This window comes from Stegodyphus dumicola, chromosome 9 (genome assembly GCF_044657685.1).
Source record: "Stegodyphus dumicola isolate Sdum_Otavi_A_Nest chromosome 9, ASM4465768v1".
NCBI lineage: Eukaryota > Metazoa > Arthropoda > Arachnida > Araneae > Eresidae > Stegodyphus > Stegodyphus dumicola.
In genome coordinates this window covers 172,736,488-172,751,562 of record NC_140776.1, presented here as the reverse complement: position 1 = coordinate 172,751,562, position 15,075 = coordinate 172,736,488, and the positions used below count along the sequence as shown (strand labels likewise).

General features: G+C 34.5%; 1 protein-coding gene across 1 annotated transcript; it reads right to left on the bottom strand.

Annotated features, from left to right (window-relative positions):
* Positions 1 to 584: 584 nt before the first annotated feature.
* Positions 585 to 15,075, bottom strand: LOC146995558 (monocarboxylate transporter 14-like). The gene is made up of 4 exons (XM_085823143.1): positions 14,817 to 15,075; positions 13,268 to 13,499; positions 850 to 993; positions 585 to 715 (listed from the first exon to the last, which is right to left on the bottom strand). The coding sequence occupies exons 2-4, from the start codon at positions 13,479 to 13,481 to the stop codon at positions 585 to 587; spliced, it is 489 nt and encodes a 162-aa protein (XP_085679269.1). The 5' UTR covers positions 13,482 to 13,499; positions 14,817 to 15,075.

The following is a 15,075-nucleotide window of genomic DNA, read 5'->3' as shown; positions in this document are numbered from 1 at the left end:
AAATTGTAATTTATCTTAAAAATTGAGAAGTACGGGAATCTGCTCCGGTGGGCTCCGGCGCAATTTAAGCACTGGGTTTAGTACGGTAATATTATCAGTTTCTTTGGTTTTCAGTCTGGTTCACGTGCGATAAGTCAGCATGCGGGTAGTAAGTAACTTCCTGCGATAATACCGAAAACTCTAACAAATATCAGAATGAGTATTAGACTGATATTTTAAAATCAACGTAACAAAGATCAAGTTTACAACGCCAGTTACTTAATTACTGTTTACACTTCATAGTATTCAAATTCGTTAGCTACAAGCAACCTCCATTTAACAAGGTTTCCTCCTGTTCGAGAGCTCCACGATTAGTTGAAATACCAGGAGGGATTCCTGACTGAATTTGCTCAGAGCCGTGCCAGGAAAAAAGCCGAGCGCCAGTTCTGTATATCCTTCCACTGAAAGGAAAACAAAATCTAAGCTGTAAAATCGCGAAGAAGCGAATGGCAAAAGGACCTTGTGCTGGCCTTGTTTAGAAGCGAAATACTATATGTTTTTAAGTTCTTGCCGCTATTACTCTATCTTGCTTACATCTTGCTTGCTTATAAGCTTTTCATACCCGCGGGGTTTTTTATATTTATAGAATCGTATAATTTTCCATCTGTTGAGAACTGATATGGGTCATATGTTCTTCCATTTTTAAAGTCAATCTCCAGTTCATTCCTAATACCCACTGGGTAACATTAAACATTTAAGCTAATTTGTTTTAGCAAGTGATATAAATGAGCTCATTTTTGTTCCAATAAATACATTAACTTGCACAAATTAGAAAATAAGATTAAATATAAAAGAAAAAATTCTGCTTACCGGCTAGAATACCTATCGTGAAATATAAATATGCTATATGGGGTACCGGAAGACTAAGTAGAAGACCAGAGAAAGCTACTAGTGTTCCCAGGATACTGACTACTCGGCAACCATATTTATTTGTTAAGGCACTTGAAAGAGGACCTGGAGTAAATAGGAAAAATATATTATGCTAAAAGTTTCAATTTCATTAGCATTTAATAGACATGGGTGCGGGGGTTCATTTTCATTAATTTAATAAAATCCCCCCCCCTTTTTTTTTTTCAATTATTAACCAAGAAAAGTTGTTGAGAAGTTTATTGTCTTTTTTATTATTCTGCTAATCTTTTATTTTCTCTGCAAAAGAACTTAGAAACACCTGGATTGGAAATTTCCACAGACCTTATAACTTGTCGTGCTAATAACCAATACCGACCGGACCATCCCCGGAGTGAGATAATCTTTTGTTTATGCTCACTGTAAAGGACACAAACATATTTCTAGCGGGTAAATTAGATACTATTTCAAAAGTTTCCGAAGAACAACTCTTGTTCCAGGGGTTGCCCCTTTGTTCTTTCAATTGAAAAATAGGTTTCATTTTCTCAGTACCTCATACGGGAAAAGTGGTTGACTCTGCCGTACCGAAGTGCCCAGTTTCGAATCTCAGAGAAGGCGTGGAAGTAATTTGTCCTTTCCTTCATAGGAGGCAATGGTGGTCCATCTCTTAGGTGCCTCCATAATAAAGAAATCAGCTCTTTTAGCCTTAGTAACAGCCAGCGCCTGTAAACGGCTAAAGCCCACCATTAGGGGAAAGAAAAAAAAATCTCAATACCTTGGGGAAGGGTGACGATGTTGTTTCTTTGGGAAAGACTAGAGATTGTGTTGTTTCTTTGGGAAAGACAATGTGGTATTTTGACTACGGAGTTTGGCAAAGTACCTGGTACTAAACAGTCAAATAAACTAATGTTGTATATTATTGTAATTCTTTGAATCTTTAGAAAAAGCACTTTCCCTTGAGCTCAAAGAATTTCAGCAACCATTCAAAACACAAATAACTATTTCTACGTGCATTAATGTCACTGACCACTCCATTAATTACTTAATTAATTATTTTTTGGAAATTCGTTGTGCTTCGTGAAATCGCCATTTCAAAAGAGCTCCAAATTGATCTAAATTCGCTTTATAATGCATAATTTACGATAGTGATCTATTTTTTCGTAATATGATTATAATATAAAATACAGTGTGTCTAAAAAAATGTACTCACACTTTAACTGTCTCTAGCATGCTGCTTTTTTGAACTGCGGGTGTAATTAATTTATCACAGCACGGTAGGAAATCAACTTAGCTTGGAAGCGACGAAGTTTGTCCTGAAATGTTATTGGAACACCGAAAACGCCAGTGAACTGCAAAGACGATACAGATGGGAATTCGAAAAAAAAAACCCATCAATGCGCTGAACCATTGCTCCCAAGAGAGACAAGTTTGAAGCAAATGAAACTGTGCAGAACGTCAACAAGAAACGTCCTGGACGACCACGGGCATCCAAGAGCTCTGAAAAAGAATAGCAGGTGCAGGAAATACTCTTTCGATCACCACAGAAATCTCTTCGACAAACTGCTCTGGAAACCCATATCTCAAACGATAGCATCTATCGCATTATGAAGCCCATGCACTGGAAATGCTACATTCCAACACTAATCCATGCACTCAACGAAGACAATCCTGACCAGAGAGTTCAATTCTGTGAATCTGCCAAATTGTGCACAAGATGCAGGGTTTCTACACAAAATTGTGTGGAGCGATGAGGCATTCTTTAAATTAAATGGTTCCATTAATGGCCATAATTGAGCGTATTGGGATCCTGTAAATCCTCATGTAACACTTGAACACCATGTAAACTTACCAGACGTAACAGTGTGGTGTGGGATATCCACATTGAGCATCATAGGACCATTTTTTAACGGAACTGTCACTGATGAGAGTTACGTCAACTTGCTTCAGGAGCTTTTCGGTCCACAAATTTCACACATGTTTGGTGATGATGACGACATTTACTTTCAGCAAGATGGAGCACCTCCTCACTATCATCGCGATGTACGGGCTCATTTCGATGCAACCTTTCTAGACACATGGATTGAACGAAAGGATACCAATGAATGCCTTGCGCGTTCCCCAGACCTTATGCCCATGGACTTCTTTTTGTGGGGATATCTTAAAGACAAAGTTTATCGCACCAAACCAAGAACAACTGAGGCATTGAAATTGGAAATTGAAAGACAATGTCGCGTTATTCCTAATGACCTGTTTCGTGACGTTTGCGAATCCCTTGGTGTGCGTTATCCGGACAATGATGGTCATCAGTTTGAATATTCACAAACATGATTCTTCAGTTATATTTCTCTTCTGCATTCGAGGCGATTTCATTTCACTCTATGTTCCGAAATAAAGTTTTTCTCTTTATTCGAAGTGTGAGTACATTTTTTGAGACACCCTGTTTATTAATATTTAACTACATATTCTAAACTTTCTATACTTCGGCTAATTTCATTCTGTAATCTTCTTACACTGTAATCAAAATTTAAATTAAGCCGAGGCACATCGGAGCCCGGCTTCGGTATTTCTTAATCTTTTAGATAAATCGTAATTTTACTCGGAGCTCACGGGTGCCCTAAATAAGAGGGCTCTAGTACTTCTTTTTTGTAACTGAACTATAATTTCAGCAGAAAATTTATTTTATCTTGAAAGTTTATTTTAATAATAAGTAAGCCTTAGAAATCGATTTCAACTCTCTAACATTTGCCTGTCTTTTACCCCTTAATACTTGCCTGGAAACAAACATTTGGACGGAGGTTGAGATTTTTAAGGAAAGAAAACGCCTACCTACATGCCAAAGGTTTATTCTCCAGGAAGTGTGAAAACTCTAAGAGAGTTGGTAAACATTTCGTTCCGAAAAGTAATAGAAGTGTATCTGCAGATATTTTGGAACTTTTTTTTTTTTTTTTTAATTAAGACACCATAATTTCAGCAGAAAATTTATTTTATCTTGAAAGTTTATTGTAATAATAATTAAGCCTTAGAAATCGATTTCAACTCTCTAACATTTGCCTGTCTTTTACCCCTTTTTGTTTTTACTTTTACAGTGCCAAGGAGGACTACTGGCCGGGAACAAGCCCTTGCGGCATGATGCCGGCCCTGTAGAAACCATAACGGCATTTATTGAGTCTAAATTAAAAAAAAAAAATTTCAGAGTCACATCTAGATAAGGGATATAAAGAACTATCTTGGGTACATATGACATTGATTGCATAGATTAAAAAAAAAAAAAAAAGAATTACTTAGAAGTACAGAGCTGCATGGATACAAAACTAGTTTGGGTAAACCAAACAATAAAATTCAAGACTAACAATGGAATTTCAAGCCTGCAATTATACATCACACTGACTTGCTATTATTCCACACATTACTAAAAAACATATTATGCAACGCATGCTGACTTAGTATAGTTGATACTACAAATAAAGCCCACCATATACAATGCGCGTATCAGGAAAAGTAGACATGAAGAACAAATCAACCTAGGCTAGACTCTCTTTCCCATGAAGTTGTAGAGCACTTTCATGCGGTGGATAGCACTTTTTTGCACAGACATTTTAACCTTTGTTTACAATTAGGAATTTTTCCAGCACAATGGAAGAGGACTCGGGTTGTTCTGATTCCTAAAACTTTAGATACAAGAACTCCTTACCTTGATAATATCAGATGCATTAGTCTTTTGCATACCTTGGGAAAATTTCTTGAAACTCTCTTCATTAACAGAATAAATTGATATTTGAGAGAGAAATGTTTTTATAATGATTCTCAGTTCGGGTTTACTTCTCGGAAGTCTGCTGATGATGCCATTATTCGTCTTTGTAATATCTTGCAGTATGGAAAGAAAATGAAGTTTACTACAATTCTTATTTTCCTGGATTTCAAAGGGGCTTTTGGATAATGCTTGGTGGCCATCTATCTTAAAAATTCTAATAGATGCTGGTATACCACATAACATCTATACCCTGCTTAAAAGCTTCTTGAACGGAAAAACCGCTGAGCTTCAGCTTGAGACCGAAGCTAAGGTTTATTCTCTAGAAAAAGGCTGTCCTTAAGGTTCTGTGTCCGGACCTACTCTTGGGAACATAATAATAAATGATCTTTTAAGTCCTCTCGAAAGTTGTTTAAAAATTGCATTTGCAGACGACTTATTTTTTAATTTTCCAATGAAAGGCTTTTAATAACATTTTTCTTTTGAGATTACAAAAAGTTCTAGATTTTATTTCCAATTGGGCGATTTCTCATAAACTTACTTTCAGTCCCTCAAAAAGTAAAGCTATGATTGTTAATTATGATTGTTTGATGAACAAAATATTGCTCCTTTGATATCTGATGATTCTCTGTTGGAATTTGTGGAAAATGTTAAGTATCTTGGTGTCATTCTTGACCAAAAATTAACATGGAAAAAGCATATTAAGTTCCTTTCTGCTAAGTGTGAAAAAAATACTAATGGCTTTCACCGAATCGCCAAAAATACTTTTGGAGTAAGCTACGATATTAAGAAACTGATGTATAAGCAGTGTATTGTACCTTTGATTTCGTATGGCTGTCGTGCTTAGGGACATGTTCTGGCAAAGAAGGTTAACAAAAGAAATTTGAGAAAGATTCAACGGAGAATTCTTCTTCGTATTATTAGTGGTTATAGAACCTTAAGCTATGAGGCTATTTTTGTTCTTGCAGGAGTTCCACCTATTGATTTTAAAATTGTATATAAGAATAATATTTTCGAGTCATTGGCACCGATACTTTGGAAGACTGCATAAATGAAATTGTCCTCTTCACTGATCTTCCTCATCCCGCTAGAGCCCATAAGTTTCTGCGATTATAAACAGACTACTGAAATGAGTTTTCATATGGTTTTCTTTACTGATGGCAGCAAGATGAACAACAAGGCTGGCCTTGCAGTTGTTCTTTTTGAAGGCCATTCCGAGGTTTTCTATTTTAGACACCATATACGGAATGAACGCACAGTTTTTCAAGCAGAACTTCTGTGTATTTATTGTGCCGTCAAATGGATCAAGGATAATGGGACAACATCCTCAAGGTACTTTATTTGTTCTGATTCTCTTTCTTCTCTTCACCTTTTGAACAGTATTACCAGCTGTGACCTTATTAACCCTAGGTTAGTTATCGAAACCTTATTAACTGTCAGTTCACTTAGAATAGAGGAATTCATATCCGCTTTGCTTACGCGCGTGCTCATCACGTTTTCTGTGGAAATGAAAGAGCTGATTTCTTGGTGTCATTATTGACTAAATATGCCTTAACAATATGCCCATTGGTATCAACATTAGCATTCCAAAGAGATGTTGGAAGTCCTTTCATTATAAGAAGCTTTTGGCTAAGTGGAATGAGGAATATATTTCATCTTGTAATGCCCTAAAGTTCTTTCTTCTAGTTACCATAGACTGCATTCCGAGTCTTTCCTCTCCATAAATTTTAAAGTTTCTCAATTTTTATCTGGTCAAGGTAAATTTGCAAGTTACCTGTTTTGTTTTAGATCAAACAATTTATGTGAATGTTCGAAAAAAGAGTACCTCAGGATGTGGAACATTTCATTTTCTCATGCCCTACGTTTGATGGCCCTAGATTATGCTTGCAGAATGATTTGAAAATGTTCGAGTGACTTAGTCAGTGAACTTATCTGTTTTCGTGAAGTCCAGACTGTTGTTCTCTGCTTTTGTTCGTTTTATTTATGCACGTAACCTTTAATATTTTAGTTAACTTACTTCTGTAAGGCGATTACATATGTGGTGCACGAGGAGTCTGTATGTTTTCAAAAAAAAAAAAAAAAAAAAAAAAGAAAGAAAGAAAGAAAGAAAAATCTGACATGACGCTGAACTGTAACGCTAAACTAATCAAACGAACACTAAATAATAACCTTTTTTGGGAACAATCACAGTGAAAATTAGGAAGATAATATATTGCAGCAGAGCTAGGATGCTGATTCAATTCAAAACATTAAATCCAACAATACATTTCAATACATATTTACAATAGACTTTTTGGAGCCATGCAATGAAATGTGGGAGACAAAAATTGTCACTTGAACAGAGCCTGAAATTTGTTCTCAGTCTACAGACCATCTCTTGGATTCGGTGAATTTTTTTAAAATCAAATTTTGCTTAACAGTTAGAATTATATCTGCAGGAGTTTGTGCTCATAAAGTGTTGGATTCTTCTGTCTTTTTCATACCCTCATATCTTCCGTTAAAATTACCTCCGCCTTCCCATACTGTTTCTAGAATTCTCTCTTTTCTCATTAGTGAAGCTTAGGAAATTTTTCTGCTACTGCAAACCGTCATTTCCCTTACAAATTCGAGCGGTATACATCACTGCACGAAAGTAGAAGTTGGTGACATGCATTTTTAACTATGTGGCCACTGCTAAAGTGAAGCAACTACTCCAAGGAGCTGTAGAAAATAATTATCGAGTACTTCATTTCAGCAGTCGCTCCGTTTCCGTCTGTAGTAGCCCTAGGGATAAAATGCATGTCTGCAAAGTTCCCTATAGCAATTTGTACGAAGAATTACAATTACAAACACTTTTACTTACCGCTCGACAGCGACCTTTCCCACCTCAGCGTGCCATTTAACATACACATTCTGTTACTAAACTTGCTTATTTCTTTTCTCTCTTTGGCCAGATATTTTTTAATCACCTCATATCCATCATCCATGATTAGCACTTCGAATTCTTTAATAACGAGTGTGATATGAATATTAAACTTGTATCATGTTTATATTATTTGTGACTAATACTACAATACCTTGGAAAGTCCGAGTAATTAGTTAAGCCAATATCTTGGATTGTTTGAAGCCAGACTGATCGAGAAACTAAATACATGAAAAAAATGATAGCTGATTTCCGAAAATTTTTTCCTGTTTATCCAAAAACAAAACACGATGAATAAATGGAAATTATAATTATAATTAATTAAAAATACCCGTTTTTCATAACTCATTTTTCTTTATGTAAAAATTGCAGCTTGCTCATGAAAGAACATTGTAGAGCAACAGACATTTTATGCCGATATATTTTCTGTCGTTTTCCAGTATTATAACTCGTAAAAATCGCGCTGAATTGCAAATGGACGAGTTTTGTAAGAATGTGATATCTTTCCAAATGTTCCAACACCTATAACTGATGAATTTTAGAAAATGTTTTTGATAATTTATTGAGCTGGATTCTTTAACATGATCAGTGGGGAAAAGAATGTCCAGCTAAAATTTATCTGCATTACCTTTACTGTTATGGTAATGGTATGGTATGTTTACCCTGGTTGGCATATAGTTATTTACAATAGTTTAAAAAAAATGCAGCATTTTCTTGGGTCTGAAAATTTTAATATTGAAATAAAACTCTGGTACGATTTTTGGAGACAGAGAGGAAAAAGTAATCGTCAACATGAAGGGGTTAAACTTTGGAATACTTAAGTAAAAAAATGGGCATTTCTTTTATTAACAAAGCATGCCTTTCTTATTTCTCTGTCTCAACGATATATTATGAATATTACTGAGCAATAATTTAGTACCTTATATAGAGTAAAAACAGTAAATTGTTGTTTGTTCTCAACAGAGGCCGAGGATCGCCTGAATGGGTTATGTGGCATGTCAAGTGTACTTGGGAAGCTAGCTCATTTCAGAAGACTCGAAATAAATGAGAAAGATTTAACGCAGAAGAAACAAAAAATATATTTATATATCAGTTAAAAAGAATTCTTAGTCTCTTTATTCCAGTTCCCCAAACTTCAACTACCTCTTAATTCATGTATTCATGCCATTTTTTATTTACTGCTTTATTCTGTTACAGCAAACCACGCGAAGGCTAGCCATCTGAAGAAAAGCATTACATTTTTCAAAGATTTTCTAGGGAAAAGTGTTATTCTATTCATTTTAAGCTCGAAAAAAAAAATTAATACGAAGCAGCCCTTGTATCTAGCCAACATGCTGAGATTCGATCGGATGATGCAGAGTCTTGGATCGGATTACTAGCGCCTAGTTTTATTTCATTCGGCTGGTAGTGGGCATAACTTCAGCTCAATCCTGATTTAGTTTTTTCGTTCGAAAGTAGCTTGCACCCCTTGACTCAGATCTTGGGGTACGCCCATGTTAACAGATGTAAAGTAACAGTACAACTTTACAAGGTGTTGTACTAAGCAGCACTTTACTTCCCCTATATAAACTCTATGCATAAGACAAATTTCGATTGCACAGTACCTCGTGTTTAGTTTCGAAAATAGTTCATGTTTAGCTTCTACGAGTTATTCTTTACGATATCTTACAGCTATATGCTAATTATTAATAGTTATATCTATAATTCTAGATTATTTCATTTGTTAATTCCAATAGCAGAAGAAATGTTCTATCTGAAAATTATAATTTAATTTTCAGTTTATCAGGTGATACAGTAAACTTTTCAAACGAAACCTAGAAAAGGAAAAAAAATATTTTTGTTTATATTCACCTTTTTCGAAATAATTATCTTTTGAGAATGTAAACAAACTTAGTTCAAAAACAGTGTGAATAGCCTTTCCCCCCCCTCTAAAAGGTCATTTAATTATGCCGGTGATTCTGTTTAAATGGTCTCCTCAGTACTGAAGCATGGCCTTTAATTTCAATTTTATTTAAAAGTACATTTTTCGAATCATACGGCGAGGACTGTGGGTAAATCAGACGAGGACACTGATCAGAGTCGACTTCAGTGCCCGACAATATCTGCAGTTCTCAAGTTCGAAGTCCACATCATTCCGTATATTTACTGCAAATTTGCGCGGTACCGATTACTAGTTACATTACGACTTTGTGAGAGAAATAAAAGATAAATGGTATCGGTAGAGGTACCCTATATCAGTGTTTCTCAACCACCGGTCCGCAGACGCAATTCTCCGATTCTTCCAAATTCAGAAGTATTATAACAATATACTTACCGTCATTTACCAAAAAAAAAAAAAAAAAAAAAAAAAGGATCTGGCAACTGTGTGTGTTATCATGCATACTGCTCAACGCATTATCTCAAACTTTCTCAGCGTGTCTGTTGTTGTCTGTTTAATTTACTTGTCGTTTGTTGTTTAATGGCGCTGCTCCGAATATTAGAAGACCTATCGTGGTGCCACGAACGTTCATTTTCGGATTACCAGTAATCACATTAAACGATGCATATTAGTTTTCAGCGGAGAAATGCTAATTTTTCTTTGAAGGCCATTGAATAATGGCAACTGCATTGTTAGTGTAACAAACAAAACGAATTTCTTTAAATGGTTTTATTAACAAGAAAGTAGAAAAATTGACAATGAAGTTTTTTAACCAAATTCAATTGCTTTTATGAATTTCGATTACTTCAGCTGTTGCCGCTTGAGCAAAGGAAAACCGACATGAAGAGCTTGACAGGTGGCGCTTCAGTATAGTAAAATCTACCATACTGAAGTGCCATCTGCCAGGTAGATGATATCACCACATTCTAACAGTTTCCTGCGTAGTTTAAGAATGAAAATGACTTACCACCATAAGGTTTGAATTAATACTGTAATTAATTATTCCCTATACTCATTTCTATAACTTTTAGATTAATGCTCTAAAATCAAGAACCAGAATGGTAAGAAGGCAACTACAACAGGCGCATAATTGTGTCCAAAGGAGGGATTCGCAAAAGGCAAGTACATCGTCGAATACAATTGAAGCTGATGTTATACCACGGCCCGCTAAAACGTAGAAAGTATTTATCAGTCTATTTGGAATGTGGTTTTGTTGTTCTTCAGTTAGAAAATTGTTCATTGTGAACATTGTGTACTAATGAATGCATGAAACTCTCCGAGCTTTCGCGGCATTTACAATCTAAGCATCCACAACTAGAGAATAAGCTCGCAGACTTTAAAAAAAAAAAAAAAAAAAAAAAAAGAATTGGAAGGTCAAAACAATGCTTTTAAAAAACGTTTTACGGTTAATAAATCGCTTTTAAAAGCATTGTATTTATTGCTATGCGTATCGTTAAGTCGAAAAAACCATACTTAGTTGCTGAAAAACTAATTAAACCTCGTTTGATAGAAGTGTGCTCTAAAGTGTTGATTCAATCAGCTGCAAATCAAATGAAAACTTTGGATTTTCAATGACACTATTGGATGTAGAATTTGCGAATTATCATCCGATATTGAAAGTCAGCTACTATAGTTCGACCGCCTCATCCGCGACCATATGAGCGCAAACACGTATGCGCCATTCGGACCGAGTTATTTTGAAAATAGGGTGGAAGGATGTGAACTTTCTTTCCCTTGGGCATATAAATTTTCTCTTTCCGGAGGTGTTCACGTGACCTTTCACGTCGCAGCAAGTAATAACGCCCCTTTTCGACGAGTCTATGTGTTTTGGCAGAACGCCAGCCAAGGTTGCGTTTGAGACGGTCGAACTATACAATATATTCTTAAATCGGAGTGTATGTAAATGGATGAATCAACCGACCTTTCAAATTGAGCAATATTTTTACATTACGTCCGTTATATTGACTATGCAGTTAATGATATCAGAGAAGAATTGATGTGATTCATCGAACTACCATCTCAAATAACCAGTTCTGAAATGTTTAAGGTAATTAACAATTACATTGAAAGTAACTGTATTGACTACAAAAGACGCATTGGTTTGTGTACTGACGGCACTGCTTCGTATGATTAAGTAATTATTATTAAACTCTGTATTTAAATTTCCTTTTTTGTTCAACTGTTTTTTTCGATTAATATGCATATTTCTAAAATACTACTATTTAAACCTAAAGAATCACATTTTTTGGGAGTTGAGATGCAGGTTTACCGTATTTAAAAGTTCTTTTTGCAGTCAGATTTCACGTACACCTTGGGAAAAAAAAAAAAAAAAAAAAAAACTGGGGCCCGTCCTATATCTTCCGTTCTACTGGGTCTACTGACGAAACATAACTTGCATTTTCGATTTCTCCGAAGTGCGACTTGGTATATATTAAATTTATATGTAGCGTTGTTTTAAAATAGGTATTCTGACCTACTGTGTTCCACATTTCGATTCTACGACTCAAATTATGCCAAACTGCCAAGTTTTGTAAAAATAACACGAACAGTTTTTAAAAAATTAGCTCTCAAAATTTTAGCTCTTCAGTGTTAATTGAATTAACTATATAATTACTGATAACCCTTTTTTTTATTAAACTTAATTGATTCCTTCTTTTACAATTCGAAATTTAGGTTGAATCCAAGTACAATTCGCAGCAAATTTTTGATTTGTCTTTAAAATTTGCATTTTTAGTAATTTTTATAAAGTTTTGGAAAAATTTTTCTCATTACAACCTATAACATTTTAGCAGTCATCTTAAAGCTGATGCATTTATAAGCATACCTGCAAAAAAAAAAAAAAAAAAAAAAAAAAAAAAAAAGAGCTTTTTATTCAAAATTTTCTGATATGTACGTAAATATTATATATTGGTGCGTTTTGAAATTTGGCATATTTGTTGTAAGCGATAATAACGCCAAATTTGTGCGCTTTGTTAAAACTGTTTGAAAGAAGGAACAATGTTTTTTTTTTTTTTTTTTTTTGCTCGTGCACAATGGAAAGAAAAACAGGATACCATAAATATTAAGAATTTTGCCAAGTGAATTATTCTTGACGCAGACTGAAAAACATGAATGTGAAACAAAAAGGCTTCGTGAAAACAAAATGGCGTCAAAAAAAAAAAAACTAGCAGGTTGCTGTAGCAGGGTTGGTCGCCAAATTTTCACCAAAAAAATCGCCAAGTTACCATAATCCGAAGATTAACCAAATAAATAAAATTTAAAAATAGGTATGTCGTTTCAGAAAATGTCCGATTTTGTGTCAAAATACCTATGTTAGACCAACGCTATATATAAATCTAATATATATCTTAAGTCCGGATTACGATACATGAAAAACGCAGAAGATCGGGAGATACAGAATTGTCCTTTTGTTTTCGCAAAGCGTATATTTGTGGAATTCTGAGCCCTAGAAACTCTCCCGAACGTCAGCGCTTCGCTAAAGGGGAAAAAAAATTACACTAAATTTATGGGTATGGCCTTTAGTGTGTATGGTGTATCTACAAACAGATATTTTTGTATTTAGAATACTTTTGCAATATATGAATTGAATTCAAAATGGGACAAACTGTATACCATTGTTTATGTGAACATGTATTTATCGATCACGAATTATTTGTCAACGTAGTTCTGTCTGCATAGTGGCTTTGCTGAATGTAGACTGTCTTAGTGAAAGCGTAAGGAGAACATTTTGTTTATGTCTTGTTAAAGAAATCAAGAATACATGAAAGTAAATTTTCAATCAATAGAGCGTCTAATTTTCCAAATAAATGCTTACCGATGCAGAATGATACTCCCATAAGAATAGACATGACAAGAGATGTCGCTATTTCGGTGGCATTAAAGTATTTCCGAAGTTCAACGTAGAATATTCCAAATGTGTACATTAAGCCATCTGCTATAAGATGAATCATAAACGAGGCGAAAACGACCATCCAAGCCCAACCTCCGTCGATGTTTGTATCTTTTAACGCTAACTCGGGATTCATCATATTTTAAATTCTTTTTAGCTAAAGTGAAAAGAAAGCATTATCAGTTCGGTGTTATTTTTACCCTAAATTAGTTAGACTTGAACTGGGAAAGGGGATTCAAGAATAAATTAATGCAACCACTCTCCCCTCCCCCTTTTTTTTTCTTTTCGTTTTCATTATCAGAATGCATATATTTCCAAACTTTACTGTGCACTGAAATTAGGGACTGATTGGATTCGCCTGATCAATTTAAAATAATTTGAAGATGCTGATATTAAAAAAATATATTTAGAAAAATGGTTAACTGAATATGCATTTTATTTTGTAATAATATTCAAGTATAAAAAGCTAAACATAAATATAACAAAAATGTAAATAAAGTAACCAACGATGGCCTTTCGATGGCTCCCTCCCCTCCTGGGCTTTGTGTTCTAAGGAGTCCCTAAATCCAGGCTAGTTAATTTGAAAATAATAATAATGATGATGATAAATATACCCCCTTATGTGCACTTGGGTTAGATACGATAACTATTTCATCTTACCCCGGTGGTCTCTGATTATCCGCAACCCATAAAAAGTCGCCAACTCATTGGCAAAGATGTTTATTTGGCTATCCTTATGACTCATGAGGTGTAGTCTGTCAATAAATAACAATAAAAAAAAGCATTTTTTTTAAAGAAGAACGAAATATTAGGAGAGAAAAACGGAAGAAAACGTATGAGGAGATATTTGATTGCTTTTCAGCTGGTATATACAGTTCAGTAACGATCTTCAAAATTTCGTCGAAGCAGTCTTCATTTGCTTGCTAGGTTTTCCACAAAATGAATTCTGTGTATACTAAAACACATTTATGGATTACCAGTGGCCTTTGTCGCGTTTATTCTCGAAAATACGTTAAAAACCCGGCAGTTCTACTGAATATTGAAAGCAACGACTTCTTATAACAGGTATATTATCTCGTTGATTGAAAGCAGAAGTGCGGATAATTAGAAAGAACCCTTATTTCCCTCAGCCGCATGGATATTAAATCAGAGGATACGGAATACAATTATGTATTTATTTAGCTCTCTGCACTTAATGGATTTAATTCTGTAATCCAGAAGTACTAGGAGGCAAAGTTGCCAATGGCTTAAGTACCAAAAGCCAGGCATTTGTAAATAAATAAATATACTTATTTAATAATAAATCATTCTCTACTATACTCTTAAATGTTTAATGAATTAAATTTTTTATTTAAAAATTACCCTTGTTTTGTATTTGAATAATATATTTTTCCTCATATGTAACATTTGTACAAAATTACCATTATAAAATTTTATAACTTCTTAACTATAACTATATAAAAGGAATGCAGACCTTTCAACTGTAGATGAGTCCAAAGCATCTATTGCTCAGAAGCCAAGTTTTAAGCACATCATTTGTGGTTTGGAAGAGTAAAATTTAAAACTTTTTTTAATACAGTGTGTGATAATAATTGCCTTCATAACTTCTTGGAAAGCTGATCGATCCTTAATGCATTAATTGTATTATATACTTCTATAAGTAACATATCATTCTATCAAACTGCAAACAAATACAAAATAGGAATAAAACTCAATACGTAGGCAAAATTTTA

Excerpts from the sequence above, each read along its gene's own strand:
- LOC146995558 (XM_085823143.1), bottom strand. The coding sequence starts at position 13,481 with ATGATGAATCCCGAGTTAGCGTTAAAAGATACAAACATCGACGGAGGT. Across the intron at positions 994-13,267 it reads GGGAGTATCATTCTGCATCG|GTCCTCTTTCAAGTGCCTTA; the intron begins GTAAGCATTTAT and ends TATTTACTCCAG. Across the intron at positions 716-849 it reads CACGATAGGTATTCTAGCCG|TGGGTATTAGGAATGAACTG; the intron begins GTAAGCAGAATT and ends AATGTTACCCAG.